The 27,052-nt window shown below is 44.8% G+C and overlaps 1 protein-coding gene across 1 annotated transcript; it reads right to left on the bottom strand.

Moving 5' to 3' along the window:
• Positions 1-258: 258 nt before the first annotated feature.
• On the bottom strand, positions 259-24,820 carry LOC311117642 (protein shisa-6-like; the record flags this gene model as incomplete). Its single annotated transcript, XM_084192575.1, has 6 exons — positions 259-1,008; positions 5,375-5,478; positions 9,972-10,124; positions 11,758-11,778; positions 14,320-14,379; positions 24,782-24,820. Coding segments are annotated over 6 exons (1,127 nt in total), but the record flags the coding sequence as incomplete, so codon positions are not given.
• Positions 24,821-27,052: the final 2,232 nt, after the last annotated feature.

The following is a 27,052-nucleotide window of genomic DNA, read 5'->3' as shown; positions in this document are numbered from 1 at the left end:
ATCCCTTTCCCCCCCCCACACACACACACACTCCCCCATACTGTGTGGCTGTCAGTAGAGCATGGTGCTTGCAACACAAAGGGTCAAAGGTTTGATTCCCGCTGGGGCCGGCCATACATAAAAATGTATGCACACATGACTGTAAGTCACTTTGGATAAAAGTGTCTGTTAAATGGCGTGTAATATAAACTGGCGATGAGATGTTTAGCGTTCACCTCTGACTCTCTACCAAGCTAGCCGTTAGCGTGCTAGATTGTGTTAAACAGTCACTTCGGTCTTGCTGCCTGTGCGGTAGTGCTGCTGGGGCATGTAGTGGAGCTGCTCCACAGTATGGGTCCTTCTGGAGGCAAACTGCTGTCTCTTATTAGTTGTGTGGTTCATGGCTAACGTGCTGGAGTGCCCCCCTGCTCCAGCTCCGCCCGCCGCCCCTGCGTTGTTCGAGGCACTGGGGTGGGAGTGCATTTTTGTCATCTTGTAGTGGTCCATGAGCGGCGTCGTGGGCATGAACACGTCCGGGTGCGAGATGGCGTGCGACATCGACTTGTCGTTGTTGCCTCGGAATCCGCCGGACACGCGCTTCAGCGACATCATCATTTTGTCCGGCGAGATCAGAGGATCCTGGGAGTACAGGCGGTCTTGGGAGTACAGCCGGTCTTGGGAGAAATGGCGGTCTTTCGGGTACATGTGGTCTTGCGATTGTAACAGCCTGTCCTTGGAGTGCATGCGGTCCTTGGAGTACAGCCGGTCCTGGGACATCAAGCGTTCCTGGGACATCAAGCGGTCGGCAGACAGTAGCTGCTCATCAGACAGGATACGTCCTCCTTGCCGGGTCATTCCCATCCGATGGTCTGGATCTCTGTTTGGGGACAGGACACGGTCCTGAGACATGGCCCTCTGGACACGGGGAGGCCTCTGTCTTCTGGGGGCCTGCTGAGACTGGGGCTGCTGGGGTGGGGCCTGGGACACCTGGGGCTGGGGGGGCTGGCTCTGGAGCTGCTGCTGCTGCTGCTGGAGGAATGGGTGAAGATAGTCAACTGTTGATGTATTCAATATCTTGGGACTTTTGCAACTGCATTAACTAAACAGCACCACTGCATAAATAAACTGCAGCTTTATATAAATAAGTACACTATTAGCTGTTTTTGTATTTTTATCAGTAACTTATTGTATTAATCAACAGTATGATACTGTATGAACTGAATACAGTAGATTACTGTAGAATGTACAGTAAAATACTATACATTTGTTTTACAGCACACTGTAAGACCTTTCTGTAATTTTAACAGTAAAACACTGTAGAATGCACTGTAAAATATCTTAAATCTGTTTTACAGTATTAATTATGGTGCATTGTGGGAAAATGTTGTGAGCGGGGAAAGAGTCTCTTGCTCATTAACATATTTTAAGGCGTGCCTTGTAAGAGGCTCTATTTGTTGCACCCATAAGTGAGAATGCTGTACCCCCACAGAATACGGTAATATACTGTAGTTTAGGAATTCTACAACCCTTGTCGTGAAACTCTACAGTAACTTAGTGGCCAATTGCTGCCAGTTATTTACAGTACCATACCACATTTGTGGCGCGCCAAAAACCTTTTGAACACTAGTGGGTGCATGGTATTGTTGTTTCTCACTAATTAACATATTTTGAGGCGTGTCTTGCAAGAGGCTATATTTGTTACAACCGTTAGTTAGAGTGCTGTACCAATTTAAGTGATATGTGGTAGTGGTCCTCTAACAATTACATTTATATGGGGATCAGAGTGGCAGCAAGTCTCAACCCTGTAATGGTTGAGTGACTAGTCATGTCCTTTTGATCACTGTAGAAGTTCTTGTTAAGGTCTTTGTTAAGACCTAAAGTGATATAAAACACCAAATATCAGTTGGTATAGTGTAATATATAATGAAATATTCACTTTTAGCAATTGCTGATTTTATTTTAAATCCAATTCAACAATAAAGTACTGTATTGCTGTTTTTCTATATATTTACTTCAACATACTGTAAATTCTGGTGCATTGTGGAGAAATATTGTGGGGGGAGAAAGAATCGCTGTCTCATTAACATATTTTAAGGTGTCAATTGTAAGTGGCTATATTTATTGTACCCATTAGTGAGCATGCTGTACCAATTTAAGTGATATATGGTGGTAGTTCCCTAACAATGACATATGACATATGTTACGTAGTCCCCTGTAGCTCAGTTGGTAGAGCATAGCGCTTGCAACGCCAGGGTTGTGGGTTCTTTTCCCGTGGGGGGCCAGTATGAAAAAGATATGCACTCACTAAGTGTAAGTCGCTCTGGATAAGAGCGTCTGCTAAATGTAAATGTACAATATATAGGGAACAGATCAAAGTGGTAGTGGGTCTTTACCCTTTTAATGGTTGAATATTTACCCATGTCCAGTTCATCTGTTCTGCCTTGTAATCATGGCCAGTTTGGAAGGCTTTGTTTAGGCCTCTAAAAGTGCAAGTGATATAAAACAACTAGTAGTCATTAATATGCTGCATCAAGTTAATGTGAATATCTCAGTATTGTATTGACTTTAATGCAGGGAAACTTAAATCCTTTCTACCTCATTTCTACCAGCATGTTAAATGTGCAACCAGAGGGAAAAAAAATCTAGACCACCTTTACTCCACACACAGAGACGTGTACAAAGCTCTCCCTTGCCCTCCATTTGGCAAATCTGACCATAACTCTATCATCCTGATTCCTGCTTACAAGCAAAAACTAAAGCAGGAAGCACCAGTGACTCGGTTAATAAGGAAGTGGTCAGATGACGCAGATGCTAAGCTACATGACTGTTTTGCTAGCACAGACTGGAATATGTTCCAGGATTCTTCAGATAGCATTGAGGAGTACACCACATCAGTCACTGGCTTCATCAATAAGTGCATTGATGACGTCGTCCCCACAGTGACCGTACGTACATACCCCAACCAGAAGCCATGGATTACAGGCAACATCCGCACTGAGCTAAAGGGAAGAGCTGCCGCTTTCAAGGAGCTTATAAGAAATCCTGCTTTGCCCTCCAATGAACCATCAAACAGGCAAAGAGTCAATACAGGACTAAGATTGAATCATACTATACCGGCTCTGACGCTCGTCGGATGTGACAGGACTTGAAAACTATTACAGACTACAAAGGGAAGCACAGCCGCGAGCTGCCCAGTGACACAAGCCTACCAGACGAGCTAAATCACTTCTATGCTTGCTTCGAGGCAAGCAACACTGAAGCATGCATGAGAGCATCAGCTGTTCCAGATGACTATGTGATCACTCTCTCCGTAGCCGATGTAAGACTTTTAAGCAGGTCAACATTCAGATTACCAGGAAGTGTACTCTGAGCACGCGCTGACCAACTGGCAAGTGTCTTCACTGACATTTTCAACCTCTCCCTGTCTGAGTCTGTAATACCAACATGTTTCAAGCAGACCACCATAGTCCCTGTGGCCAAGAACACTAAGATAACCTACCTAAATGACTACCGACCCGTAGCACTCAAGTGCTTTGAAAGGTTGGTCAACGCTCACATCAACACCATTATCCCAAAAACCCTAGACCCACTCCAATTTGCATACCGCCCCAACAGATCCACAGATGATGCAATCTCTATTGCACTCCACACTGCCCTTTCCCACCTGGACAAGAGGAACACCTACGTGAGAATGCTACTCATTGACTACAGCTCAGCGTTCAACATTATAGTGCCCTCAAAGCTCATCACTAAGCTAAGGACCCTGGGACTAAACACCTCCCTCTGCAACTGGATCCTGGACTTCCTGACGGGCCGCCCCTCAGGGGTGCGGGCTCAGTCCCCTCCTGTACTCCCTGTTCACTCATGACTGCAACGACTCCAACATCATCATTACGTTTGCAGACGACACAACAGTGGTAGACCTGATCACCGACAATGATGAGACAGCCTATCGGTAGGAGGTCAGAGACCTGGCCGTGTGGTGCCAGGAAACAACCTCTCCCTCAACGTGATCAAGACAAAGGAGATGATTGTGAACAACAACAAAAAAAAGATGACTGAGCACGCCCCCATTCTCATCGACGGGGCTGTAGTGGAACAGGTTGAGAGCTTCAAGTTCCTTGGTGTCCACATCATCAACAAACTATCATGGTCCAAACACACCAAGACAGTTGTGAAGAGGGCACGACAAGGCCTATTCCCCCTCAGGAGACTGAAAAGATTTGTCATGGGTCCTCAGATCCTCAAAAAGTTATACAGCTGCACCATCGAGAGCATCCTGACTGGTTGCATCACCGCCTGGTATGGCAACTGATCGGCCTCCGACCACAAAGCACTACAGAGGGTAGTGCATACGGCCCAGTACATCACTGGGTCCAAGCTTCCTGCCATCCAGAACCTCTATACCAGGCGGTTTCAGAGGAAGGCCCTAAAAATTGTCAAAGACTCCAGCCACCCTAGTCATAGACTGTTCTCTCTGCTACCTCACGGCAAGCAGTACCGGAGCACCAAGTCTAGGTCCAAAAGGCTTCTTAACAGCGTCTACCCCCAAGCCATAAGACTCCTGAACAGCTAATCATGGCTACCCGGACTATTGGCATTGCCCCACCCATCCCACCCCAACCCCTCTTTTACGCTGCTGTTTATTATTTATGCATAGTCACTTTAACTCTACCCACATGTACATATTACCTCAATTACCTCGACTAGCCGGTGCCCCCGCACATTGACTCTGTACCGGTACACCCTGTATATATATAGCCTCCCTACTGTTATTTTATTTTACTGCTGCTCTTTAATTATTTGCTATTTTCTATTTTTTACTTAACACTTTTTTTTTTTTTTTCTTAAAAAACTGCATTGTTGGTTAAGGGCTTGTAAGTAAGCATTTCACTGTAAGGTCTACACCTGTTGTATTCGGCACATGTGGCAAATCAAATTTGATTCGATTTGATTTGACTATCCAGAAAGTCAGAGATATATCATAAGATTTCTTGTTGTAATTACAATTATTTTGAAGACCAATGTATCCCTAAATATAATAGCATTTTCTGTAACTGTTACATAAACTTTTTTACTTGCTATGACTGTGATGTTTTTTTTTATCAATCTTTGTTGAATGCACTGACTGTAAGTTACTAAGGAAAAGACCGCCCGTTAAATGACCAAAATGTACAAATGAAAACTTGCAAAGAATACTGGGTAATATGCCGATGCGCGGGTAATTCCAGTAAAATACTGTAATTTAGATTATGGTAACATTTTTTGGTACTGTAACATGGCTTAACAATAAAAAAGTATTACAGTAGCTGTACTGTAAAATAAATTACAGTAACTTGCTGCCAGCAAGTTACTGTACATTTTACAGGAATGTTTTACAGTGTAGCTGCGGTACCTGTTCCTGGCTCATTTTAATGACGTGTAAAGGCAGGGTGCTTCTGGCTGCAAGGTCAGGGAGGTGACGCTTGCAGGTGTAGTAGTCGTCGACGTCTTTATCCGCTGTGGAGAGACAGAAAGAAAGAGAACAGGTGGATTAGGAGAGAGAAAGGGGAAGGGAGAGAGTAGGAGGGAAAGAGAGAAAAATGAAAAATAAAGGTTGAAAGAATTGAGGGTCTGAAGGTTCTTCAGAGTCTGAGGATATTAAATGTGATGCCCCATCTGTGATTCTACCAGCGTTTCTGGCTGTGGGCATGAACTTTCCAAAGGTTGTGTAAAAGTCTGTAAACAAACAGTGTCATACTGCATGCACAACACAGAAACGTCATACACAAAGACCATCGAAATGTCGAAGGATGACATTCATGTGAAATAGATTTTAAATGACTGCAAAGGGTCCTTCAGATGAAAATTCTGCATGTTCATGTATTATCAAACAGCACATGGATAGGGGCTGTGTACAAGAACAGCTCAGGAGATAAACCAAAAGTATGTGGACACCTGCTCGTTGAACATCTCATTCCAAAATCATGGGCATTAATGTGGAGTTAGTCCCCCCTTTGATGCTATAACAGCCTCCACTCTTCTGGGAAGGCTTTCCACTAGATGTTGGAACATTGCTGCGGGGACTAACTTCCATTCAGCCACAAGAGCATTAGTGAGGTCAGGCACTGATGTTGGGTGATTAGGCCTGGCTCGCAGTCAGCGTTTCAATTCATCCCAAAGGTGTTCGATGGAGTTGAGGTCAGGGCTCTGTGCAGGCCAGTCAAGTTCTTCCACACTGACCTCGACAAACCATTTCTGTATGGACCTCGCTTTGTGCAAGGGGGCATTATGATGTTGAAACAGGAAAGGGCCTTCCCCAAACAATTGCCACAAAGTTGGAAGCACAAAATCGTCTAGAATGTCATTGTCATAGAACGCGTTTCCACTGCTCCAGAGTTCAATGGTGGCGAGTTTACACCACTCCAGTCGACGCTTGGCATTGCGCACGTTGCTTCCCGAGGAAGTTTGGAACTCGGTAGTGAGTGCTGCAACCGAGGACAGACGATTTTTACGCGCTACGCACCTCAGCACTCGGTGGCCTACCACTTTGCGGCTGAGCTGTTTTTGCTCCTAGACGTTTTCACTTCACAATAACAGAACTTACAGTTGACCGGGGGCAGCTCTAGCAGGGCAGAAATTTGACGAACTGACTTGTTGGAAAGGTGGCATCCTATGACGGTGCCACGTTGTAAGTCACTGAGCTCTTCAGTAAGGCCATTCTACTGCCAATGTTTGTCTATGGAGATTGCATGGCTGTGTGTTCGATGTTATACACCTGTCAGCAACGGGTGGGGCTGAAATAGCCGAATCCACTAATTTGAAGGGGTGTCCACATACTTTTGTATAGATAGTGTATGTGCATGCCTCCAGATTGTCTTGGAAGGATGTGTGATATCACACCCTGTATGTATTATACAGAAGACTCACTGGGAACCATGCATCAATCATTAGTCATACATAGAGATTCGACATATTCACAAACACACACACACACAAGCACGTGCGCTACACCCACACACAGACAATCTGTCAAGAATGACTAAGTAAAGCTGCGGAATAAATCGTTTCAAAAATAAAAAATATTTTGAAGTTCACCCCCCGTAAAGACATAATGAGAGACGTCACTGGACAGTTGACGTCCTTGGAGTCTCTATTCTTTTCTCACGTTGTCTTTGACTGTTTTACTGCTAAAGTGAGACGGAGGTGAACGTTAATAGCATTCATCAGATGAATAACAAAAGATGTGTCCGCCTTACACAGAACCCAGAAAGAAAACACCAAGCCGTGTCAGTTGCAATACGGTCACAAAGCTTCTGAAACATCTCAGGCTGATCACTTCCTATACTCAAAGGGAATTACCTAAGGTATATTACCTGATGAATAATGAAAAGACACGTGTATGTTTTTTTTTTTTATTGGCATGAGAATAATAATGAATAGGTTAAATATAAATCTCATGAATGAAAGAGTCAATAAAAGTAAGACTTCATTCTGAAGCAGTTATTTTGAGATGAGAGAAAAATGTTGAAGAAGGCAAGGCAAATTCAGGCAGAAAATCCTCTGAAAAAGGAATGAATAAATTACTTATGATACGTACTGTGCTGTACTTTCAATGTATACATCAATTTACATTCATAAGTAGACGCTGAGATTTTCATTTTTTTCATTTTTCCACTAAGCCTCTGGCTTTATCCTACATGATCTTTCAGTAGAAAGACACTATCTGACTAACGAAGAGAACTGCATGGCGCCTTCTGCTTTGGAAGCAGATAAAGACGGCTACTGTAGACCGGCTGGCATCGCCTGAGGACAGTTTTAAGTTTCAACATAGCGGCAGAGATTATTCTACGGCTTTGACTGGACTGGATTGTGGGCCTCGACCATAGCCGCGAGAAGTAGGGGTGCTGAGTGTGCTGCAGCATTCCATGATAAATTGAAATCAACAAAAAATGTGTATTAAAATACTTTTTAAAAAAACAGCTTCACAGGATAACAGCAACAACAACATTCACCATGCCAACACACATTAAGAAATTTTCCCAATAACTAACATTTCCCAAGCACTGACATTTTCCAAGCAATATGCAGTCCAACTTCTATTAGATTCAGACTGTAGAACATTGTTTTGCTGATTACACCCTTCCAGATATGTGGATCACAAGTAGACACTAACAACAGACACCTGAGACAGGATCAGTATAACGATGTTGACCCACTCTAGAGATAGCTGATGGAATCAGTATAACGATGTTGACCCACTCTAGAGATAGCTGATGGGATCAGTATAACGATGTTGACCCACTCTAGAGATGGCTGATGGGATCAGTATAACGATGTTGACCCACTCTAGAGATAGCTGATGGGATCAGTATAACGATGTTGACCCACTCTAGAGATGGCTGATGGGATCAGTATAACGATGTTGACCCAATCCAGAGATGGCTGATGGGATCAGTATAACGATGTTGACCCACTCTAGAGATAGCTGATGGGATCAGTATAACGATGTTGACCCACTCTAGAGATGGCTGATGGGATCAGTATAACGATGTTGACCCAATCTAGAGATAGCTGATGGGATCAGTATAACGATGTTGACCCACTCTAGAGATGGCTGATGGGATCAGTATAACGATGTTGACTGAATCTAGAGATAGCTGATGGGATCAGTATAACGATGTTGACCCACTCTAGAGATAGCTGATGGGATCAGTATAACGATGTTGACCCACTCTAGAGATAGCTGATGGGATCAGTATAACGATGTTGACCCACTCTAGAGATGGCTGATGGGATCAGTATAACGATGTTGACCCACTCTAGAGATAGCTGATGGGATCAGTATAACGATGTTGACCCACTCTAGAGATAGCTGATGGGATCAGTTGTAGATTCAGATCCTTTACTTTGTTAAACATTTAGGAAAACACTATGTGAGCTCGGTAGGTGTTTTTGATTGAATAGGTCTTTGAGTGTGTGTGTGTGTGTGTGTGTGTGTGTGTGTGTGTGTGTGTGTGTGTGTGTGTGTGTGCGTGTGTGCGTGCGTGCGTGCGTGCGTGCGTGTGTGTGTGTGCGCACTGTATGTTGACTGAATACAAATCCCCTACAGAATTTTCAGAAGCAGGGACTTTGAGTTGTAGCCTGTACCATAGATTCAGATCCCTCCTTTTGTTCCCGTGCCAACAGTGAAGTATAGAACAGCCATGATGCAATTACACAAGCCTTAAGGAATGTTTGCATTCCACTTCTAGAATATGATGACATGAGACCTCATTCGAATGCAGAAGCCAGCGGAGTACACTGAATCAATGGAGAGCTGCTGCTAGAGAACAGCTCATAGCTTAATGAGGTTAAACGCTCACAGAGAAATGGTGTCTGCTGCTAGTGCTGCTTCTCTCTAGAGAGGTCTTTAAGGGGAGAGGGTGAGCGTGTGGTGTATAGGGTTTTCAAGAAGCAGTGACATGTCGGAAGTTGTGGAGGAGAATGGATGACATGTAAAAAAATAAATATTTTCTGTGCCGTCTCATTCAGACACTCTGTTTATGCCTTCAAGAGCCAGGGCTTTTCTGGAAAGGTAGTGAACGCCGGTGCGCTTCTAATGAATATTATGACCCTTTCAGGAGAAAGTGTCCTTTCATTGCATCTTTGGGGGCGTATGGTATAATCCCTCATAAACGTTTGCCAGTCGAGTAACGAGCCGAGTAACGAATGCAAATGTTTTAACATGCCAGAGTAGGCTGTAATTTATGCAGTATAATTTTTAACATGCCAGAGTAGGCTGTAATTTATGCAGTAGAATTTTTTAACATGCCAGAGTAGGCTGTAATTTATGCAGTATAATTTTTTACATGCCAGAGTAGGCTGTAACTTATGCAGTAGTATTTTTAACATGCCAGAGTAGGCTGTAACTTATGCAGTATAATTTTTAACATGCAGTACATTTAACAGAGATAGTGGAAGCCCCGTCAGCGTTACTGCTAATGGTGATTTGTGCTGTGGTGGGGACCTACTCAGTCTCTTCAGGGAGGAGTATCTGTTGAGGTCGGCCTTGACAGCGGCCTCGTAGGTGGGTGGCAGGTGGGACAGGCTCTGGAATGAGCGTGAGGAGGACAGGTCATACGGCTCCGTCTGTGAGGTCAGGATGCCACTCATCCTAGTGTTCTCTGGGGAGACAGCAAAACAAAGAGGGAAAAAATGTTTCCTAAAAATATACGGCGTCAGATCAAAGGCAACGATGGCAGAGCACGCCTGCTGAGGAAGGGAGGAGGGAGGGACGGGAGTGAGGGTAGGTGGAACTTGTTTAGAGAGCGTTTGGTAGAGTCTGGGAGGTGGATGGTGAGGTGAAAGAAGGAGAGGGGCTAAGGGACATGGGTTAAGAGGTGGACATCAGGCACTCTGGGAGCGTTTGGCACTGTCTGGTACAGTAGATAAAATGATGTGACAGGGCAGGTGACAATGGCCCCAAAACAACACCAGACCAAACAACAGATGTCTGCTTCACAGTGACCCTGACTGCGACAGTTTGTGCGCTGTCATTTGAGGAGGGGTGGGGAGTTGGACGGGGAGAGGGCTAGGACAGGGCAGCGACACGCTTGTCTGACTGATGCGATGTCATGCCAGAGAGAGATGGGCAAACTGGGACCTCTCTCTCTCTCTCTGTGTCTCTCTCTCTCCTGTGGGCTGTGAGTCTGTCATGCAGAGCAGCGGCCAGATAAAGTGAGGGAGGAGAAAAAAAGAGCAGAGGGAGAGAGAATGAGAAGATGAAGAGGGAAGGCGGATTGGAGGGGAGAGAGAGAGAGAGAGAGAGAGGGAGAGAGAGAATGAGAAGATGAAGAGGGAAGGCGGATTGGAGGGGAGAGAGAGAGAGAGAAAGAGAGGGAGAGAGAGAATGAGAAGATGAAGAGGGAAGGCGGATTGGAGGGGAGAGAGAGAGAGAGAGAGAGAGAGAGAGAGAGAATGAGAAGATGAAGAGGGAAGGCGGATTGGAGGGGAGAGAGAGAGAGAGAGAGAGGGAGAGGGAGAGAGAGAGAGAATGAGAAGATGAAGAGGGAAGGCGGATTGGAGGGGAGAGAGAGAGAGAGAGAGAGAGGGAGAGAGAGAGAGAGAGAGAGAATGAGAAGATGAAGAGGGAAGGCGGATTGGAGGGGAGAGAGAGAGAGAGAGAGAGAATGAGGATTGGAGGGAGAGAGAGAGAGAGAGAGAGAGAGAGAGAGAGAGAGAGAGAGAAGAGAGAGAGAGAGAGAGAGAGAGAGAGAGAGAGAGAGAGAGAGAGAGAGAGAGAGAGAGAGAGAGAGAGAGAGAGAGAGAGAGAGAGAGAGAGAGAGAGAGAGAGAGAGAGAGAGAGAGAGAGAGAGAGATGTGAAGCATATAAAGGCCAGATGGGAGGAGTTTGGGGGGAGATTTGGGAGGAGTTTTGGAGGAGGTTTGGGGGAGTTTGGGAGGAGTTTTGGAGGAGTTTTGGGAGGAGTTTTGGAGGAGTTTTGGGAGGGCAACACTCTTTCCATACTCTCTCAACACAGGGAAAATAGACTCACAATGTGACATGCTGTTAGCTACCTCCATAACCAGAAACACACTGCTAAATCACCAGGCACATTACGACCACACCACACACTATGTGGACTGGGGAAGGTACAAAGGCTGAACGGTGGGTGAGTGTGAGGTGGGGTGAATAGACGGGTGTGTTTGAATGTGAGTGCAATTATGTTGATTTATGTGTGAATAAGTGTGTGTGTATAAGTGACTGTGTGCGTGTGTGTGTGTGTGTGTGTGTGTGTGTGTGCGTGCGTGACTTACCACGTCTCAATGATCGGTGAGCTACCCCACCCAAGTGAAAAACAGACAGTTCAGAATCATGTTGATGGTGTGAAACAGCATTCAGACCAAACCCAGCCAACACAAACCCCACCAACACACACCCAGCCAACACACACCTCATTCATTACCATAAGTCCAGAAAATAGCTCTGGAATAAACCAATGATGCATATAACTTGTATGTATTTGGAACAGACAAATGATCTAATGTGCCTTCAGATAGAGTAAAAATGCACCTTATGAATGAATATGTCTCCATCCCCTCTTTGTCTGAAATCAAGTAACGAATTTGACAGATCAATGTGATTTTTTTTTATTGAATGAAAGCTTCTAAATTGCTTTCAACACCTAATATGCATTTGCATTGCATAGCGGTGGGTACAATGAGGCGGCGGCAGCCAATAAGAAGAGTTGGAGGTGTGGCCTATTGGGGGCGTGGCTTTCAGTTTGTTCTTTAAAAAAAACATATATAATTATATGTTCACTGCCAGCACTGAATATTAAAGCTGCAATGTTTAACCTTTTGGGCGACCCAACAAAATTCACATAGAAATGAACGTTATAGATCCGTCATTCTCATTGAAAGCAAGTCTAAGAAGCGGTACATGCTTCACTGTGGGGATGGTGTTCTCGGGGTGAGGAGAGGTACTGGGTTTGCGCCAGACATAGCGTTTTCCTTGATGGCCAAAAAGCTCAATTTTAGTCTCATCTGACCAGAGTACCTTCTTCCATATGTTTGGGGAGTCTCCCACATGCCTTTTGGCGAACACCAAACATGTTTGCTTCTTTTATTTATTTAAGCAATGGCTTTTTTCTGGCCACTCTTCCGTAAAGCCCAGCTCTGTGGAGTGTACGGCTTAAAGTGGTCCTATGGACAGATACTCCAATCTCCGCTGTGGAGCTTTGCAGCTCCTTCAGGGTTATCTTTGGTCTCTTTGTTGCCTCTCTGATTAATGCCCTCCTTGCCTGGTCCATGAGTTTTGGTGGGCGGCCCTCTCTTGGCAGGTTTGTTGTGGTGCCATATTCTTTCCATTTTTTAATAATGGATTTTATGGTGCTCCATGGGATGTTCAAAATGTTGTATATGTTTTTATAACCCAACCCTGATCTGTACTTCTCTACAACTTTGTCCCTGACCTGTTTGGAGAACTCCTTGGTCTTCATGGTGCCGCTTGCTTGGTGGTGCCCCTTGCTTAGTGGTGTTGCAGTCTCTGGGGCCTTTCAGAACAGGTGTATATATACTGAGATCATGTGACAGATCATGTGACACTTAGATTGCACACAGGTGGACTTTATTTAACTAATTATTTGACTTCTGAAGGTAATTGGTTGCACCAGATCTTATTTAGGGGCTTCATAGCAAAGGGGGTGAATACATATGCACGCACCACTTTTCCGTTATTTATTTTTTATACATTTTTGAAACAAGTTATTTTTTTCATTTCACTTCACCAATTTGGACTATTTTGTGTATGTCCATTACATGAAATCCAAATAAAAATCCATTTAAATTACAGGTTGTAATGCAAAAAAATAGGAAAAACGCCAAGGGGGATGAATCCTTTTGCAAGGCACTGTACACGGAGGATATCACAGGTTGTAGTGTATCTAAGCAACACAGCACATTGGTATACCAATCCCTTTTATGTGTCTTGTGATTGAAGTGTGTGTGTTTGATGTGTTGTCGGAATGGATTTCTAATGTTTCCCATAGATTTCATTGGGATTTCTTCATGGATCACTCCTCTGATTTAGCAGTGTGTAATGGAACACACATTGAATTGTCACACACGAGGAGATGTGTTGCGACTACAGAATCTCCTTAAAACCCAGCGGTAGCCCTGGAGGGGAGAGGCTTCCACGCAGGGTTGAGCCGACACTGAACATCAGAATACAAGCCAGAGAGGCCAATCCAATGTTAAACAAACACAAAGGCAGTGGATTATCTCTCCTTTTCTTTCTTCTTTGTCTTCTTCTCACCCTTTGTCTTTATGAAACCAGCTTCCTCATATCTCTCCATCAGCCCCTATCCCCCCTAAACCCGGCTCTTGTGAATGAATAGAGACAATTGGCTGCAGAAAATCCCTAAATGCCATTTGTAATGAAACTGGGGCTGATTTCTTCAGCGACAGCAGAAGGTTAGAATATAATCTCATAATGACAGGGTCAATCATCTGAGGAGGAACGCGTTCTGTGGTAGAACCATATAGCCGGGATGCCCTGACCTTAACAGGACATTAACTTGATGACCAGCCAATCGTATTTCCCTTTAGTAGGTGATATGATGTATATTCAGTATATTCATGTCAAAGAGTGTTTCGAAGTTAATTCCCAAAACCGGGGCTTCATTTTTCATTAGAATGGCCCGGTTTTGAATGAAGTGATTTTGTTACATTCGTCTTTGTACAAATAACTGGGCGGCTCTGTTTTCAACATCCACACTAAGTAATGTACCGGGCGTGAATTCTAAGTAGTAGCCTATCCTACAGTGGAAACTGTAACATAACCCTGTGTCTGGATGAAGTGCTGTTAGCTGTCCTTACCATTATGAATGCGTGTTGGGCTACCTAGAACCGTATGGTTGTAGTTGTGCTGGTGGGTACCTGTGAAAACAGCAATGGAGACGATCATTCAACGTGACAAGCATATCAGATATTGTATCTGATCAAAAGTAATGACATGGTTTAATACAAGCGGAGATCTAGTATAAGCATCATTAAAGGAATAGTTCACCCTAAAATGAACGTTTGTTAGATGTTTCCATACCTCAAAAGTGGTCTTTAAATTGAATCAAGCTTAGTCCATATTCAATGCAATCTGTTATGTTGATCCCGACTTAGGAATTTAAGCAAAATCTACAGGCTTCAACCCCAAATGAATAAGAAAGAGTAGCACAATCAAAGACCACTTTTTTCGAGGTAATAAAAAACATCTGACAAACGTATATATTCAGACGTAGAGAATCCCTTTAACATCCTCCATCTAAGGACACAGATAGAATCCCTTTAACATCTTCTATCTAAGGACACGGATAGAATCCCTTTAACATCTTCTATCTAAGGACACGGATAGAATCCCTTTAACATCTTCTATCTAAGGACACGGATAGAATGATGACGGAAGATGGAGACAAAACGGTAATGAGAGAAAACGAGGGGAAGGATGAAGAATGTGGAAGGATGAAGAATGTGGAAGGATGAAGAATGTGGAAGGATGAAGAATGGGGAAGGATGAAGAATGGGGAAGGATGAAGAGGTGGAGACTCCTCAGTCCCGTCGTAACCTAGCCGTTACCCTGTATAGCAATATTCACATACACACTGGCATGTAATATTAACATACACACTGACATGTAAAATTAACATACACACTGGCATGAAATATGAACATACACACTGACATGGGAGATGAATGCCCTTGTTCTTTAAAAAATTTGCATTATTGAGAAAACAAATCTCAACAAAATCCCATTTAAGTCTGAAAATATTTGGTGATTTTCTAACCCTTGGAATCAGACATTTTGGGATGACAGTGATTGGTGCTTAGTGACCATGTGACCCCTTTAATGACCTTGTTGCACTGAGTCAGGTGATGAAAGGCAGCTATTCTGAGTTCTCTGTGTCTGTGTCTGTGTCTGTGTGTGTGTGTGTGTGTGTGTGTGTGTGTGTGTGTGTGTGTGTGTGTGTGTGTGTGTGTGTGCGTGTGTGTCTGAGTGATCCAGGTGAAAAAGCAACGACAGCTAGATAGAACACCCGATGCAGAGTGCCGTTGCGACGCGTTCACTCGGCTGTGTGCTGTTGTGCCTGTTTCAAAATGCATCCAGAACCCACTGCTATAACACTCCATTTAAATCGGTCACAAAGCTGAGACGGGAGAGAGGACCCCACTCGCACGCTCTCACATCATGGGTTTCAATATTTGTTTAGGAAGATGGATTGTGTCATCGGAGTACATGCGCTGTGGGTGTGTACAGATGTACAGTTGAAGTCGGAAGTTTACACACACCTTAGCCAAATACATTTAAACTCAGTCTTTCATAATTCCTGACATTTAATCCTCGTAAACATTCCCTGTCTTAGGTCAGTTAGGATCACCACTTTATTTTAAGAATGTGAAATGTCAGAATAATAGTAGAGAGAATGATTTATTTCAGCTTTTATTTCTTTCATCACATTCCCAGTGGGTCAAAGTTTACATACACTCAATTAGTATTTGGTAGCATTGCCTTTAAATTGTTTAACTTGGGTCAAACGTTTCGGGTAGCCTTCCACAAGCTTCCCACAATAAGTTGGGTGAATTTTGGCCCATTCCTCCTGACAGAGCTGGTGTAACAGAGTCAGGTTTGTAGGCCTCCTTGCTCGCACACGCTTTTTCAGTTCTGCCCACAAATTCTCTATAGGATTGAGGTCAGGGCTTTGTGATGGTCACTCCAATATCTTGATTTTGTTGTCCTTAAGCCATTTTGCCACAACTTTGGAAGTACGCTTGGGGTCATTGTCCATTTGGAAGACCCATTTGCAACCAAGCTTTAACTTCCTGACTGATGTCTTGAGGTGTTGCTTCACGGTTGGAATGGTGTTCTTCAGCTTGCAAGCAATGCCCTTTTTCCTCCAAACATATCGATGGTCAGTATTGCCAACCAGTTCTATTTTTGTTTCATCAGACCAGAGGACATTTTTCAAAAAAGTAAGATCTTTGTCCCCATGTGCAGTTGCAAACCGTAGTCTGGCTTTTTTATGGCGGTTTTGGAGCAGTGGCTTCTTCCTTGCTGAACGGCCTTTCAGGTTATGTCGATATAGGACTCGTTTTACTGTGGATAGTCGATATAGGACTTGTTTTACTGTGGATATAGATACTTTTGTACATGTTTCCCCCAGCATCTTCACAACGTCCTTTGCTGTTGTTCTGGGACTGATTTGCACTTTTCGCACAAAAGTACATTAATCTCTGGAAGACAGAACTCCTTCCAGAGCGGTATGACGGCTGCGTGGTCTTTTTCTGAGGTCTTGGCTGATTTCTTCTGATTTTCCCATGATGTCAATCAAAGAGGCACTGAGTTTGAAGGTAGGCCTTGAAATACATCCACAGGTACACCTCCAATTGACTCAAATTATGTAGTTTAGCCTATCAGAAGCTTCTAAAGCCATGACATCATTTTCTGGAATTTTCCAAGCTGTTTAAAGGCACAGTCAACTTAGTGTATGTAAACCTCTGACCCACTGGAATTGTGATACAGTGAATTATAAGTGAAATAATCTGTCTGTAAACAATTGTTGGAAAAATTACTTGTGTCATGCACAAAGTACATGTCCTAACTTGCAAAACTATAGTTTGTTAACAAGAAATTTGTGGAGTGGTTGAAAAACGAGTTTTAATGACTCCAACCTAAGTGTATGTAAACTTCCGACTTCAACTGTAGGATCTTAATTTGAGCCAGTTTGCTACAGCAGGAAAATAATCCTACAGCAACAGGAAATGTGAATTATTATGTGGATTATATTATAAAAGTGGAAATTACAAACTTTAGAAACCTTTTCAAAACTCAAATACACTACAAGTTTGCATGTCCTGTGGTACAAGAAAATTCTCAGCAACAAAAGAGTGATCAAATTAAGATCTTACATCTGTATGAGCGTATTTTATTTCTATAAAGTATAGCTTAACAGTTGACATCTGGAGATAGAGAATATTTGCGAACAAAGTGAAGTCACAGACGTGAGGGCAGGGTTTGCTGAATATATGAATGTACTTAATGTTTTTAGATATTATCACACACAGAAACAAATACACACTGTGATCTCCACTGTAATGATATTGTTCTCTAGCTGTAAAACCAAAACACTTTCCATTCACTCTTTGTAGTTAATCCACCCCAATCACACCATTTAACTTCAGGCTTGGCCCCACACTATCAGTGCACAGAGAGAGAAAGCACTGATACCTCCATAGAGAAATAGATAGAGACAGTACTGCAGAGAGACCCATAGACAGACAGAGCCCCTGCACTGGATCCTAATTAAGAAGGAAGAAGAACTGGTCGTTCATTGATCCCACCGTAATCAGGCGACCAATTAGCTGTGTTGGAGAGAGACAATACATGAGCAGGCACACACACACACATACGCACATACACACACACACACACACACGCACACACGCACACACCATCACCCCTGGAGCCCAGAGGCTGTTTATCAGGCTTAAACACAGACATGCACACACACCACACACCACACACACCACACACCACACACACACACACACACACACACACACACACACACACACACACACACACACACACACACACACACACACACACACACACACACACACACACACACACCCCATCACCCCTGGAGCCCAGAGGCTGGTTATCAGGCTTAAACACCCAGCGCTCTGTCATCCGTTTCAGACCTGTGGTGCAAACTAGACCCCTCTCCAGAAATGGGTTTGTTATTGACCAGGGGAGAGGAGGAGGAGGAGGAGGAGGAAGAGGAGGAGGGGGCAGTGATGAATGTATTGTAAATATGGTGTGTATGGAGATCCCTAGAACTTCTATCGTTGGTGTAGAGTGAGTGAGAGTGGAGGGTAGATCATCTAGTTACTGATGAGCGTAGCTGGATAGGTGTTAACCTAACGTAGCAGGATTAAAAGAAACGCCTGACACTAGATCCCCTACATACTGGTCTTGAAGAGAGGAAAAATATATGTCGGGGGAGGTTCTCTTCTGCGCTGTTCAACCAATCCAGTAAATGTGGAGGAGGAGTTAAGATGGAGTGTTGCCTTGTTAACGTCCAAAAAGCTGAAGTCGTGTCACAGGCTCTCTTTCCATTCCCCCTGTAAACCAGAACATCCGGTTGTTGGGGACTCGGCAGAGGCTAGGTTAGGTAAAAGTAGGAGTGATTGACTTTGGGTCAATTTAAAGACGCCTCCCTCTTAGCTGTATCAGTTAATGGTTCTGCCAGCTGAATGTGACGAGGAGATGAGGAGATAAGTACTGGAACTGAACATGTGATTATTCCTGATTGACACTAACACAGCTTGAAAGGTTTACCAGGTCTCCAATCTAAATAGCTAAAATGAGTATTTTGTTTGTCTTGATGACTCAGCTGTTTTTCTGTTCAATGCCAGTCAATGATTTAGGCATTCCAAACAAAAGAAGATGATAAGCTCAGCTTTATGCCGGGTTGTGTGGTTGCGAGAGATATCTGACATCATCTATTTTCTTGTACGCACAGATTGCATCATATTAATCGTCAGTATTTTCACACCTGATCCAACCTGGGATACAGCGCCTCTGTGAGCCTGATTACTAACATCCAGATGGCCTAACAATGACTCACTATCCTGACGTTTCCGTGGCATAACTTATCCTATAACATAGAACCATGTAGTGATGATAAAACAGTTGGCAATGCCAGTGGAGATGACAAGTGGTAAATTGACTTTAACACTAATGCTAAATATCATTGGTTTATAAACACCTGGTGATGTATAGACCACCATTAAATATCGTCTCAATCTGAGCGCCTTGTTAAAGCTCGGGACTTAAAAATCCTTCGAAACGTCCTGTGAATGTTAATGTTAATGACATTCCATGAGAACGCTCCAATCCTTAGTAATCAGGGCGGGAGGGAGGATGTGTGGGGGCTGTTGAGGATCTGTGGAGGGGAGGGAGGAGGTATGGGGGCTGTTGAGGGCCCGGGGGGAGGAAGGACGTGTGGGGGCTGTTGAGGGGCTGGCGGGGAGGCAAGGGGTGTCCGACAAGGGGTCTCTCTATCCCATTGGCTCTGTTGCCATCCAAACACTGCCAACACATATCCCCTTTCTTTCTCCCTCTTACTGTCCCTTTCCTGTCCTCCCCCTGTCTTCCCCTCTCAACTTCCTGTCCTCCCCTTTCATCCACCTGGCCTCCCCCTGTCCTCCCCCCTCCTCCCCCGTCCTCCCCTTTCATTCCCCTGTCCTCTCCCTGTCCTCGCCCTCCTCTCACTGTCCTCCGCCCTCCTCTTCCTGTCCTCCCCCTGTCCTCTATCTGTCCTCCCCCTGTCCTCCACCTGTCCTCCCCCCTCCTCTCCCTGTCCTCCCCCTGTCCTCCACCTGTCCTCCCCCTGTCCTCCACCTGTCCTCCCCCCTCCTCTCCCTGTCCTCCCCCTGTCCTCCACCTGTCCTCCCCCTGTCCTCCACCTGTCCTCCCCCTGTCCTCCACCTTTCCTCCCCCTCCTCTCCTGTACTCACCCTGTCCTCCCCCCTCCTCTCCCTCCCCCCCCTCCTCTCCCTGTCCTCCCCCTGTCCTCCCCCCTCCTCTCCCTGTCCTCCCCCCTCCTCTCCCTGTCCTCCCCCCTCCTCTCCCTGTCCTCCCCCTGTCCTCTCCCTGTCCTCCCCCTGTCCTCCTCCTGTCCTCCCCCCTCCTCTCCCTGTCCTCCCCCTCCTCTCCCTGTCCTCCCCCTGTCCTCCCCCTCCTCTCCCTGTCCTCCTCCTGTCCTCCCCCCTCCTCTCCCTGTCCTCCCCCTCCTCTCCCTGTCCTCCCCCTGTCCTCCCCCCTCCTCTCCCTGTCCTCCCCCCTCCTCTCCCTGTCCTCCCCCTGTCCTCTCCCTGTCCTCCCCCTGTCCTCCACCTGTCCTCCCCCCTCCTCTCCCTGTCCTACCCTGTCCTCCTCCTGTCCTCCCCCCACCTCCCCCTGTCCTCCCCCTGTCCTCCACCTGTACTCCCCCCTCCTCTCCCTGTCCTCCCCCCACCTCCCACTGTCCTCCCCCTGTCCTCCACCCTCCTCCCCCTGTCCTCCACCTGTCCTCCCCCTTCCTCTCCCTGTCCTCCCCCCACCTCCCCCTGTCCTCCCCCTGTCCTCCACCTGTCCTCCACCTGTCCTCCCCCTGTCCTCCCCCCTCCTCTCACTGTCCTCCCCCTGTCCTCCACCTGTCCTCCCCCTGTCCTCCCCCCTCCTCTCACTGTCTTCCCACTGTCCTCCACCTGTCCTCCACCTGTCCTCTCCCTGTCCTCCACCTGTCCCCCACCTGTCCTCCCCCTGTCCTCCCCCTGTCCTCCACCTGTACTCCCCCCTCCTCTCCCTGTCCTCCCCCCACCTCCCACTGTCCTCCCCCTGTCCTCCACCCTCCTCCCCCTGTCCTCCACCTGTCCTCCCCCTTCCTCTCCCTGTCCTCCCCCCACCTCCCCCTGTCTTCCCACTGTCCTCCACCTGTCCTCCACCTGTCCTCTCCCTGTCCTCCACCTGTCCCCCACCTGTCCTCCACCTGTCCTCCACCTGTCCTCTCCCTGTCCTCCCCTCATATCCCTAACTTTTCCACCTTGTAGAACCACAGGCCTGAGAGACACTGTGGACTTGGCATTTAACAACTGACAAAGAGTGTTAACATTTAATCGCTAAATGTTAACTGCCATAATAGCCCAGCTTCCCTCAGTACGGCAGCAGGGGAAACTTTATAATAGCCCAGCTTCCCTCAGTACGGCAGCAGAGGAAACTTTATAATAGCCCAGCTTCCCTCAGTACGGCAGCAGAGGAAACTTTATAATAGCCCAGCTTCCCTCAGTACGGCAGCAGAGGAAACTTTATAATAGCCCAGCTTCCCTCAGTATGGCAGCAGAGGAAACTTTACTTTACCCCTGGATGGAACATCCTTTAGTTTCTGCCTTCTGCTCATCCCAACACGGGAAACGGCTTATATCTGACCCAATTGTGGCACTAGGGATACTAGTTAAGTTAAATCAAATGCTGACCCAGATTAACTGTCAGAAGACTATGCCAGCTGATGGGATAATTAAGTCAGTGGGGCAAACAAATGTTGTTTACAAGAGGTAGTCAAATTCAGTACATTAAAAATAAATGTACAAAATGACAAAGAAATGATCAGTCTATAATTTTAATGGTAGGTTTATTTGAACAGTGAGAGACAGAATAACAACAAAAAAATCCCAAAAAAGGGATGTCAAAAATGTTATAAATTGATTTGCATTTTAATGAGGGAAATAAGTATTTGACCCCCTCTCAATCAGAAAGATTTCTGGCTCCCAGCTGTCTTTTATACAGGTAACGAGCTGAGATTAGGAGCACACTCTTAAAGGGAGTGCTCCTAATCTCAGCTTGTTACCTGTATAAAAGACACCTGTCCACAGAAGCAATCAATCAATCAGATTCCAAACTCTCCACCATGGCCAGGACCAAAGAGCTCTCCAAGGATGTCAGGGACAAGATTGTAGACCTACACAAGGCTGGAATGGGCTACAAGACCATTGCCAAGCAGCTTGGTGAGAAGGTGACAACAGTTGGTGCGATTATTCGCAAATAGAAGAAACACAAAAGACCTGTCAATCTCCCTTGGCCTGGGGCTCCATGCAAGATCTCACCTTGTGGAGTTGCAATGATCATGAGAACGGTGAGGAATCAGCCCAGAACTACACAGGAGGATCTTGTCAATGATCTCAAGGCAGCTGGGACCATAGTCACCAAGAAAACAATTGGTAACACACTAAGCCGTGAAGGACTGAAATCCTGCAGCGCCCGCAAGGTCCCCCTGCTCAAGAAAGCACAAATACAGGCCCGTCTGAAGTTTGCCAATGAACATCTGAATGATTCAGAGGAGAACTGGGTGAAAGTGTTGTGGTCAGATGAGACCATAATCGAGCCCTTTGGCATCAACTCAACTCACCGTGTTTGGAGAAGGAGGAATGCTGCCCATGACCCCAAGAACACCATCCCCACCATCAAACGTGGAGGTGGAAACATTATGCTTTGGGGGTGTTTTTCTGCTAAGGGGACAGGACAACTTCACTGCGTCAAAGGGACGATGGACGGTCAAATCTTGGGTGAGAACCTCCTTCCCTCAGCCAGGGCATTGAAAATGGGTTGTGGATGGGTATTCCAGCATGACAATGACCCAAAACACACGGCCAAGGCAACAAAGGAGTGGCTCAAGAAGAAGCACATTAAGGTCCTGGAGTTGCCTAGCCAGTCTCCAGACCTTAATCCCATAGAAAATCTGTGGAGGGAGCTGAAGGTTCGAGTTGCCAAACGTCAGGCTCGAAACCTCTGCAAAGAGGAGTGGGACAAAATCCCTCCTGAGATGTGTGCAAACCTGGTGGCCAACTATAAGAAACGTCTGACCTCTGTGATTGCCAACAAGGGTTTTGCCACCAAGTACTAAGTCAAGTTTTGCAGAGGGGTCAAATACTTATTTCCCTCATTAAAATGCAAATCAATTTATAACATTTTGACATGCGTTTTTCTGGATTTTTTTGTTGTTATTCTGTCTCTCACAGTTCAAATAAACCTACCATTAAAATTATAGACTGATCATGTCTTTGTCAGTGGGCAAACGTCAGCAGGGGATCAAATACTTTTTTCCCTCACTGTATGGGAGAATCAAATCAAATACAATTGTATTTATCACATGCGCCGAATACAACTGGTTTAGACTTTATAGTGAAATGCTTGCTTACGAACCTTTCCCAACGATGCAGAGTTGAAAAATAATAATACAAAATAAAATAGTAACTAACACAAGAGGAATAAAATAAAATACACAAGAATGGAGCTATATACAGGGAGTACCAGTCCCAGATCAATGTGCAGAGGTATGAGGTACTTGAGGTAGATATGTACATGACGGCTATTCCTGACATTTACAGAGAGCTTCAACAGAGACCTCACAGTCTCTCTAGACCTTGCAGATCATTATGATGTTCACCGCCATGTCCTGGCCATGAAAAATAGTCAATATGGAAATTGAAAATATTTTCCTGATATTTTTACAACTGTTCCATTGGAACTAATAAAGTAATCATCTCTCTCTGTGTAAAAACAAAAAAAGTTGACGTACCAGCTCCCTCGTAGTCCCTCAGACTGTTGGATGTGAGGACAGGAGAAGGGTGGTCACGTTTGCTAGCAGGGATAAGCACAGATTTATCTGATGTCTTCTTTAAGTAATAAGAAATAACATCATTCAAAGCTGCCTTTATCCACACCTCTTGAGACCTCCTCTTGGTAGGGTGGGGACGGAGAGTGTTCAGGAGCATAGCACATTCATAGTACAGTACAGTAGCTGTAGAAACCATACAAGGTAGGTACAGGCCTGGGTAGAAATAGTATTTTTATCCTTTGAAATACTTAAGCTGAGCTTGGTTAAGTGGAACCAATGGAGTAGTCCTGAAAGTACCTACACCACTCATCCAGTGCGCTGGGTGAGCTAAAACAAACACACCCAATGTATTTGAGAGAAAACACTGTTTGGACCCAGGCCTGGTGGCACAGTAGGTTAAGAAAAGCAGGACAGTGTAGGACAGCTTGGGTTTATTAAGGCAGGGATTCCCAAACTCGGTTTTTGCCCTAGCACCTCCAGGACCGAGTTTGGGAAACCCTGTACTAAGGCACAACATGATGGAATAGAAAAGCACTTTACTTGTCAGGTCAACTGCAATGAACGTCATCAAGAGATTTTCTCATTTCCACTTGGCTGAGATCATCTTATAGCCTACTAATAGTACTTTTTAAAAATCTTTTTACGCAACAGCTCATCTTTTGAGTGGCACTTTGGGGTCAGGGGTCACTGAATGTGCCAATAAGGTAAATGTTTGTTGTGTATGAGATGTTCTCTCCGGTCAAAATACAGTATGTTTGAGATATTTCAATAAGACGAGATAAACTACTTATCTTTGCAACTGACCCAACATCACCACGCCACTGATCTAGATGGTCGGCAGCAAATTTAATTACACAGACGTCACATATGATCCACCACACACAGTGACAGGAGCTAGAGGTCAGAGGTCAGAGTCAAGATAAAGGTCAAGGAGAGGCACTTCACCACATAGAACCCTCAAGGTAAAAGTTGCCTCTCACCACAGATCTAGGATCAGATTACCTTACCCCCAATCCTACCATAACATTTTACATTTACATTTTCCATTAGGAGGGTGATATAAGATCTGACCATGTATCAGTGGTTAAGAGCAACCATTACCTACTCCACACACAACAGGCATTGATTCCTACCATGGTGGCTCTGGGAGCGGACGGGCCAATGCTTTTCCCCTAGAAGGCAGAAGGAACCAGGCACAATGAGTAGGGGAGAGGACAACATATCAAACCAAGCGAGAGAGAGAGAGAGAGAGAAAGAGAGAGAGAGAGAGAGAGAGAGAGAGAGAGAGAGAGGAATATACAGTATATATTTTCTTGTTCATTTGAAACATCACATTTGGCAATCAAAGAAAGACATTCAGATCACTTCATACAATCACATGAGTAGAAATCAATGTGGGGGATTTGATCAGCCCTTGGTAAAGGTAATACCACACACACACCAAGTAATATAGATCTAACAGCTGTCTGGACACCATTACAATACAAGGGGAGTTAAGGAAAAGGAGGTGTAGATTGAAGGTTATCTGAGTGTGAAGGAGATGAACGGAGGGCAGAATAACGGTTGGATGAGTTACGAGAGAAGACGAGTTTAAAAGGATGACAAGAAGGAACAGATTCAATACTAGAGGAGTAGATGGGGGGGGGGGGTGAAAGAGAAGAGGAGCTAGATAGATAGATATCAGCTGTGTTCTGTAATCCATGTTACCAGCGAGGCTCTCTCACACACACACACACACACACACACACATACATGCACACACAGCCATGTGGCACTTTGATCCATCATTATCGATTAACCATCTGCATACAACCATCCTCATAGAGCCTACCTCCCACCTCCCACACACTGAAGGACCAGCAACACACACCCACACACACACCCACACACACACACGCACATGCGCACACACACACTGTAAAGCATTTCCTGTAAATGTACAGTAACTTACTGGCAGCAATTGGCTAGTAAGTTACTGTGATTTATTTTGCTGTACAGCTACTGTAATACATTTTACGGTAATCCATTTACCGTAGCAAAAATGTTCCTGTAACATAATTTACAGTATATTACTCGAATTACCCATGCAGCGACATATTACCCAGTATTCTTTGCAAGTTTTCATTTGTACATTTTGGTCATTTATCGGGCGGTCTTTTCCTTAGTAACTTACAGTCAGTGCATTCAACCAAGGTTGATAAAAAAATATACATATCACAGTGATAGCAAGTAAAACGTTTTTCTGTAACAGTTACTGAAAATGTTGTTGTATTTAGGGATACATTGGTCTTCAAAATAATTGTAATTACAACAAGATATCTTCTGATATATCTCTGACTATTGCCAATACAATACTGAGATATTCATGGTAACTTGATGCCAGAGCAATGAAACACAGTAAAAGGGACTATTAAACTGTAAGAAAATTATTTCTACAGTATCTTACTGTAATTACAAGGGATTAGAGCAAGCCGGTTGGCTGTATTCATTTGCATATTACAGTATATTAATGAATAGTAGGTGTTCTATATCCCTTGCACTTCTAGAGGCCTAAACAAAGGCTTCCAAACTGGATGTGATTACAGGGCAGATAAAATGGAAATGGGTAATTATTCAACCATTAAAAGGTTTAAGGCACACTACCACTCTGATCTGTTCCCTATATACTGTACATGTCATTGTTAGGGAACTACCACCATATATCACTTAAACTGGTACCGGACTCTCACTACCTGGTGCAATATATAGCCGCTTACAGTTGAAGTCGGAAGTTTACATACACCTTAGCCAAATACATTTAAACTCAGTTTAAACTAACAATTCCTGACATTCAATCCTAGTAAAAAATGCCCTGTCTTAGGTCAGTTAGGATCACCACTTTATTTTAAGAATGTGAAATGTCAGAATAATAGTAGAGAGAATGATTTATTTGTCACGCTCTGGCTCCGGGACTTTGTATGTTGAGCCAGGGTGTGTTCGTTTCGTTGTGTTTTGTTTGGTTGGGTTGTCATGTGGTTGTGTTTCCTTGTTTGTATTGAGTGACTCCCAATCAGAGGTAACGAGTGTCAGCTGTCGGCTCGTTATCTCTGATTGGGAGCCATATTTAAACTGTCAGTGTTCACCTTAGTGTTGTGGGTTTTTGTTCCGTATTCAGTCTTTGTCACTGTGGACTTCACGTATCGTCATTGTTTGTTGTTTTGGCATTGAGTACTTTAATTTAATAAAGTCATGTTCACTCAACGCGCTGCGCTTTGGTCTCATTCGTCAGACGATCGTGACAGAAAAACCCACCGTACCAGGACCAAGCAGCGTGTCCAGGAGCCAAGGGTCTGGACATGGGAGGAGATTTTGGATGGAAAAGGGTCTTGGACTTGGGAGGAGATCCTGGATGGGATGGATCGCCG

This window comes from Coregonus lavaretus (genome assembly GCF_964263955.1).
Source record: "Coregonus lavaretus genome assembly, contig: HAP1_SCAFFOLD_4956, whole genome shotgun sequence".
In the NCBI taxonomy this organism is placed as follows: Eukaryota; Metazoa; Chordata; class Actinopteri; order Salmoniformes; family Salmonidae; genus Coregonus; species Coregonus lavaretus.
The sequence above is the reverse complement of the archived record's forward strand: the minus strand, read 5'-3'. Positions and strand labels throughout refer to the sequence as shown.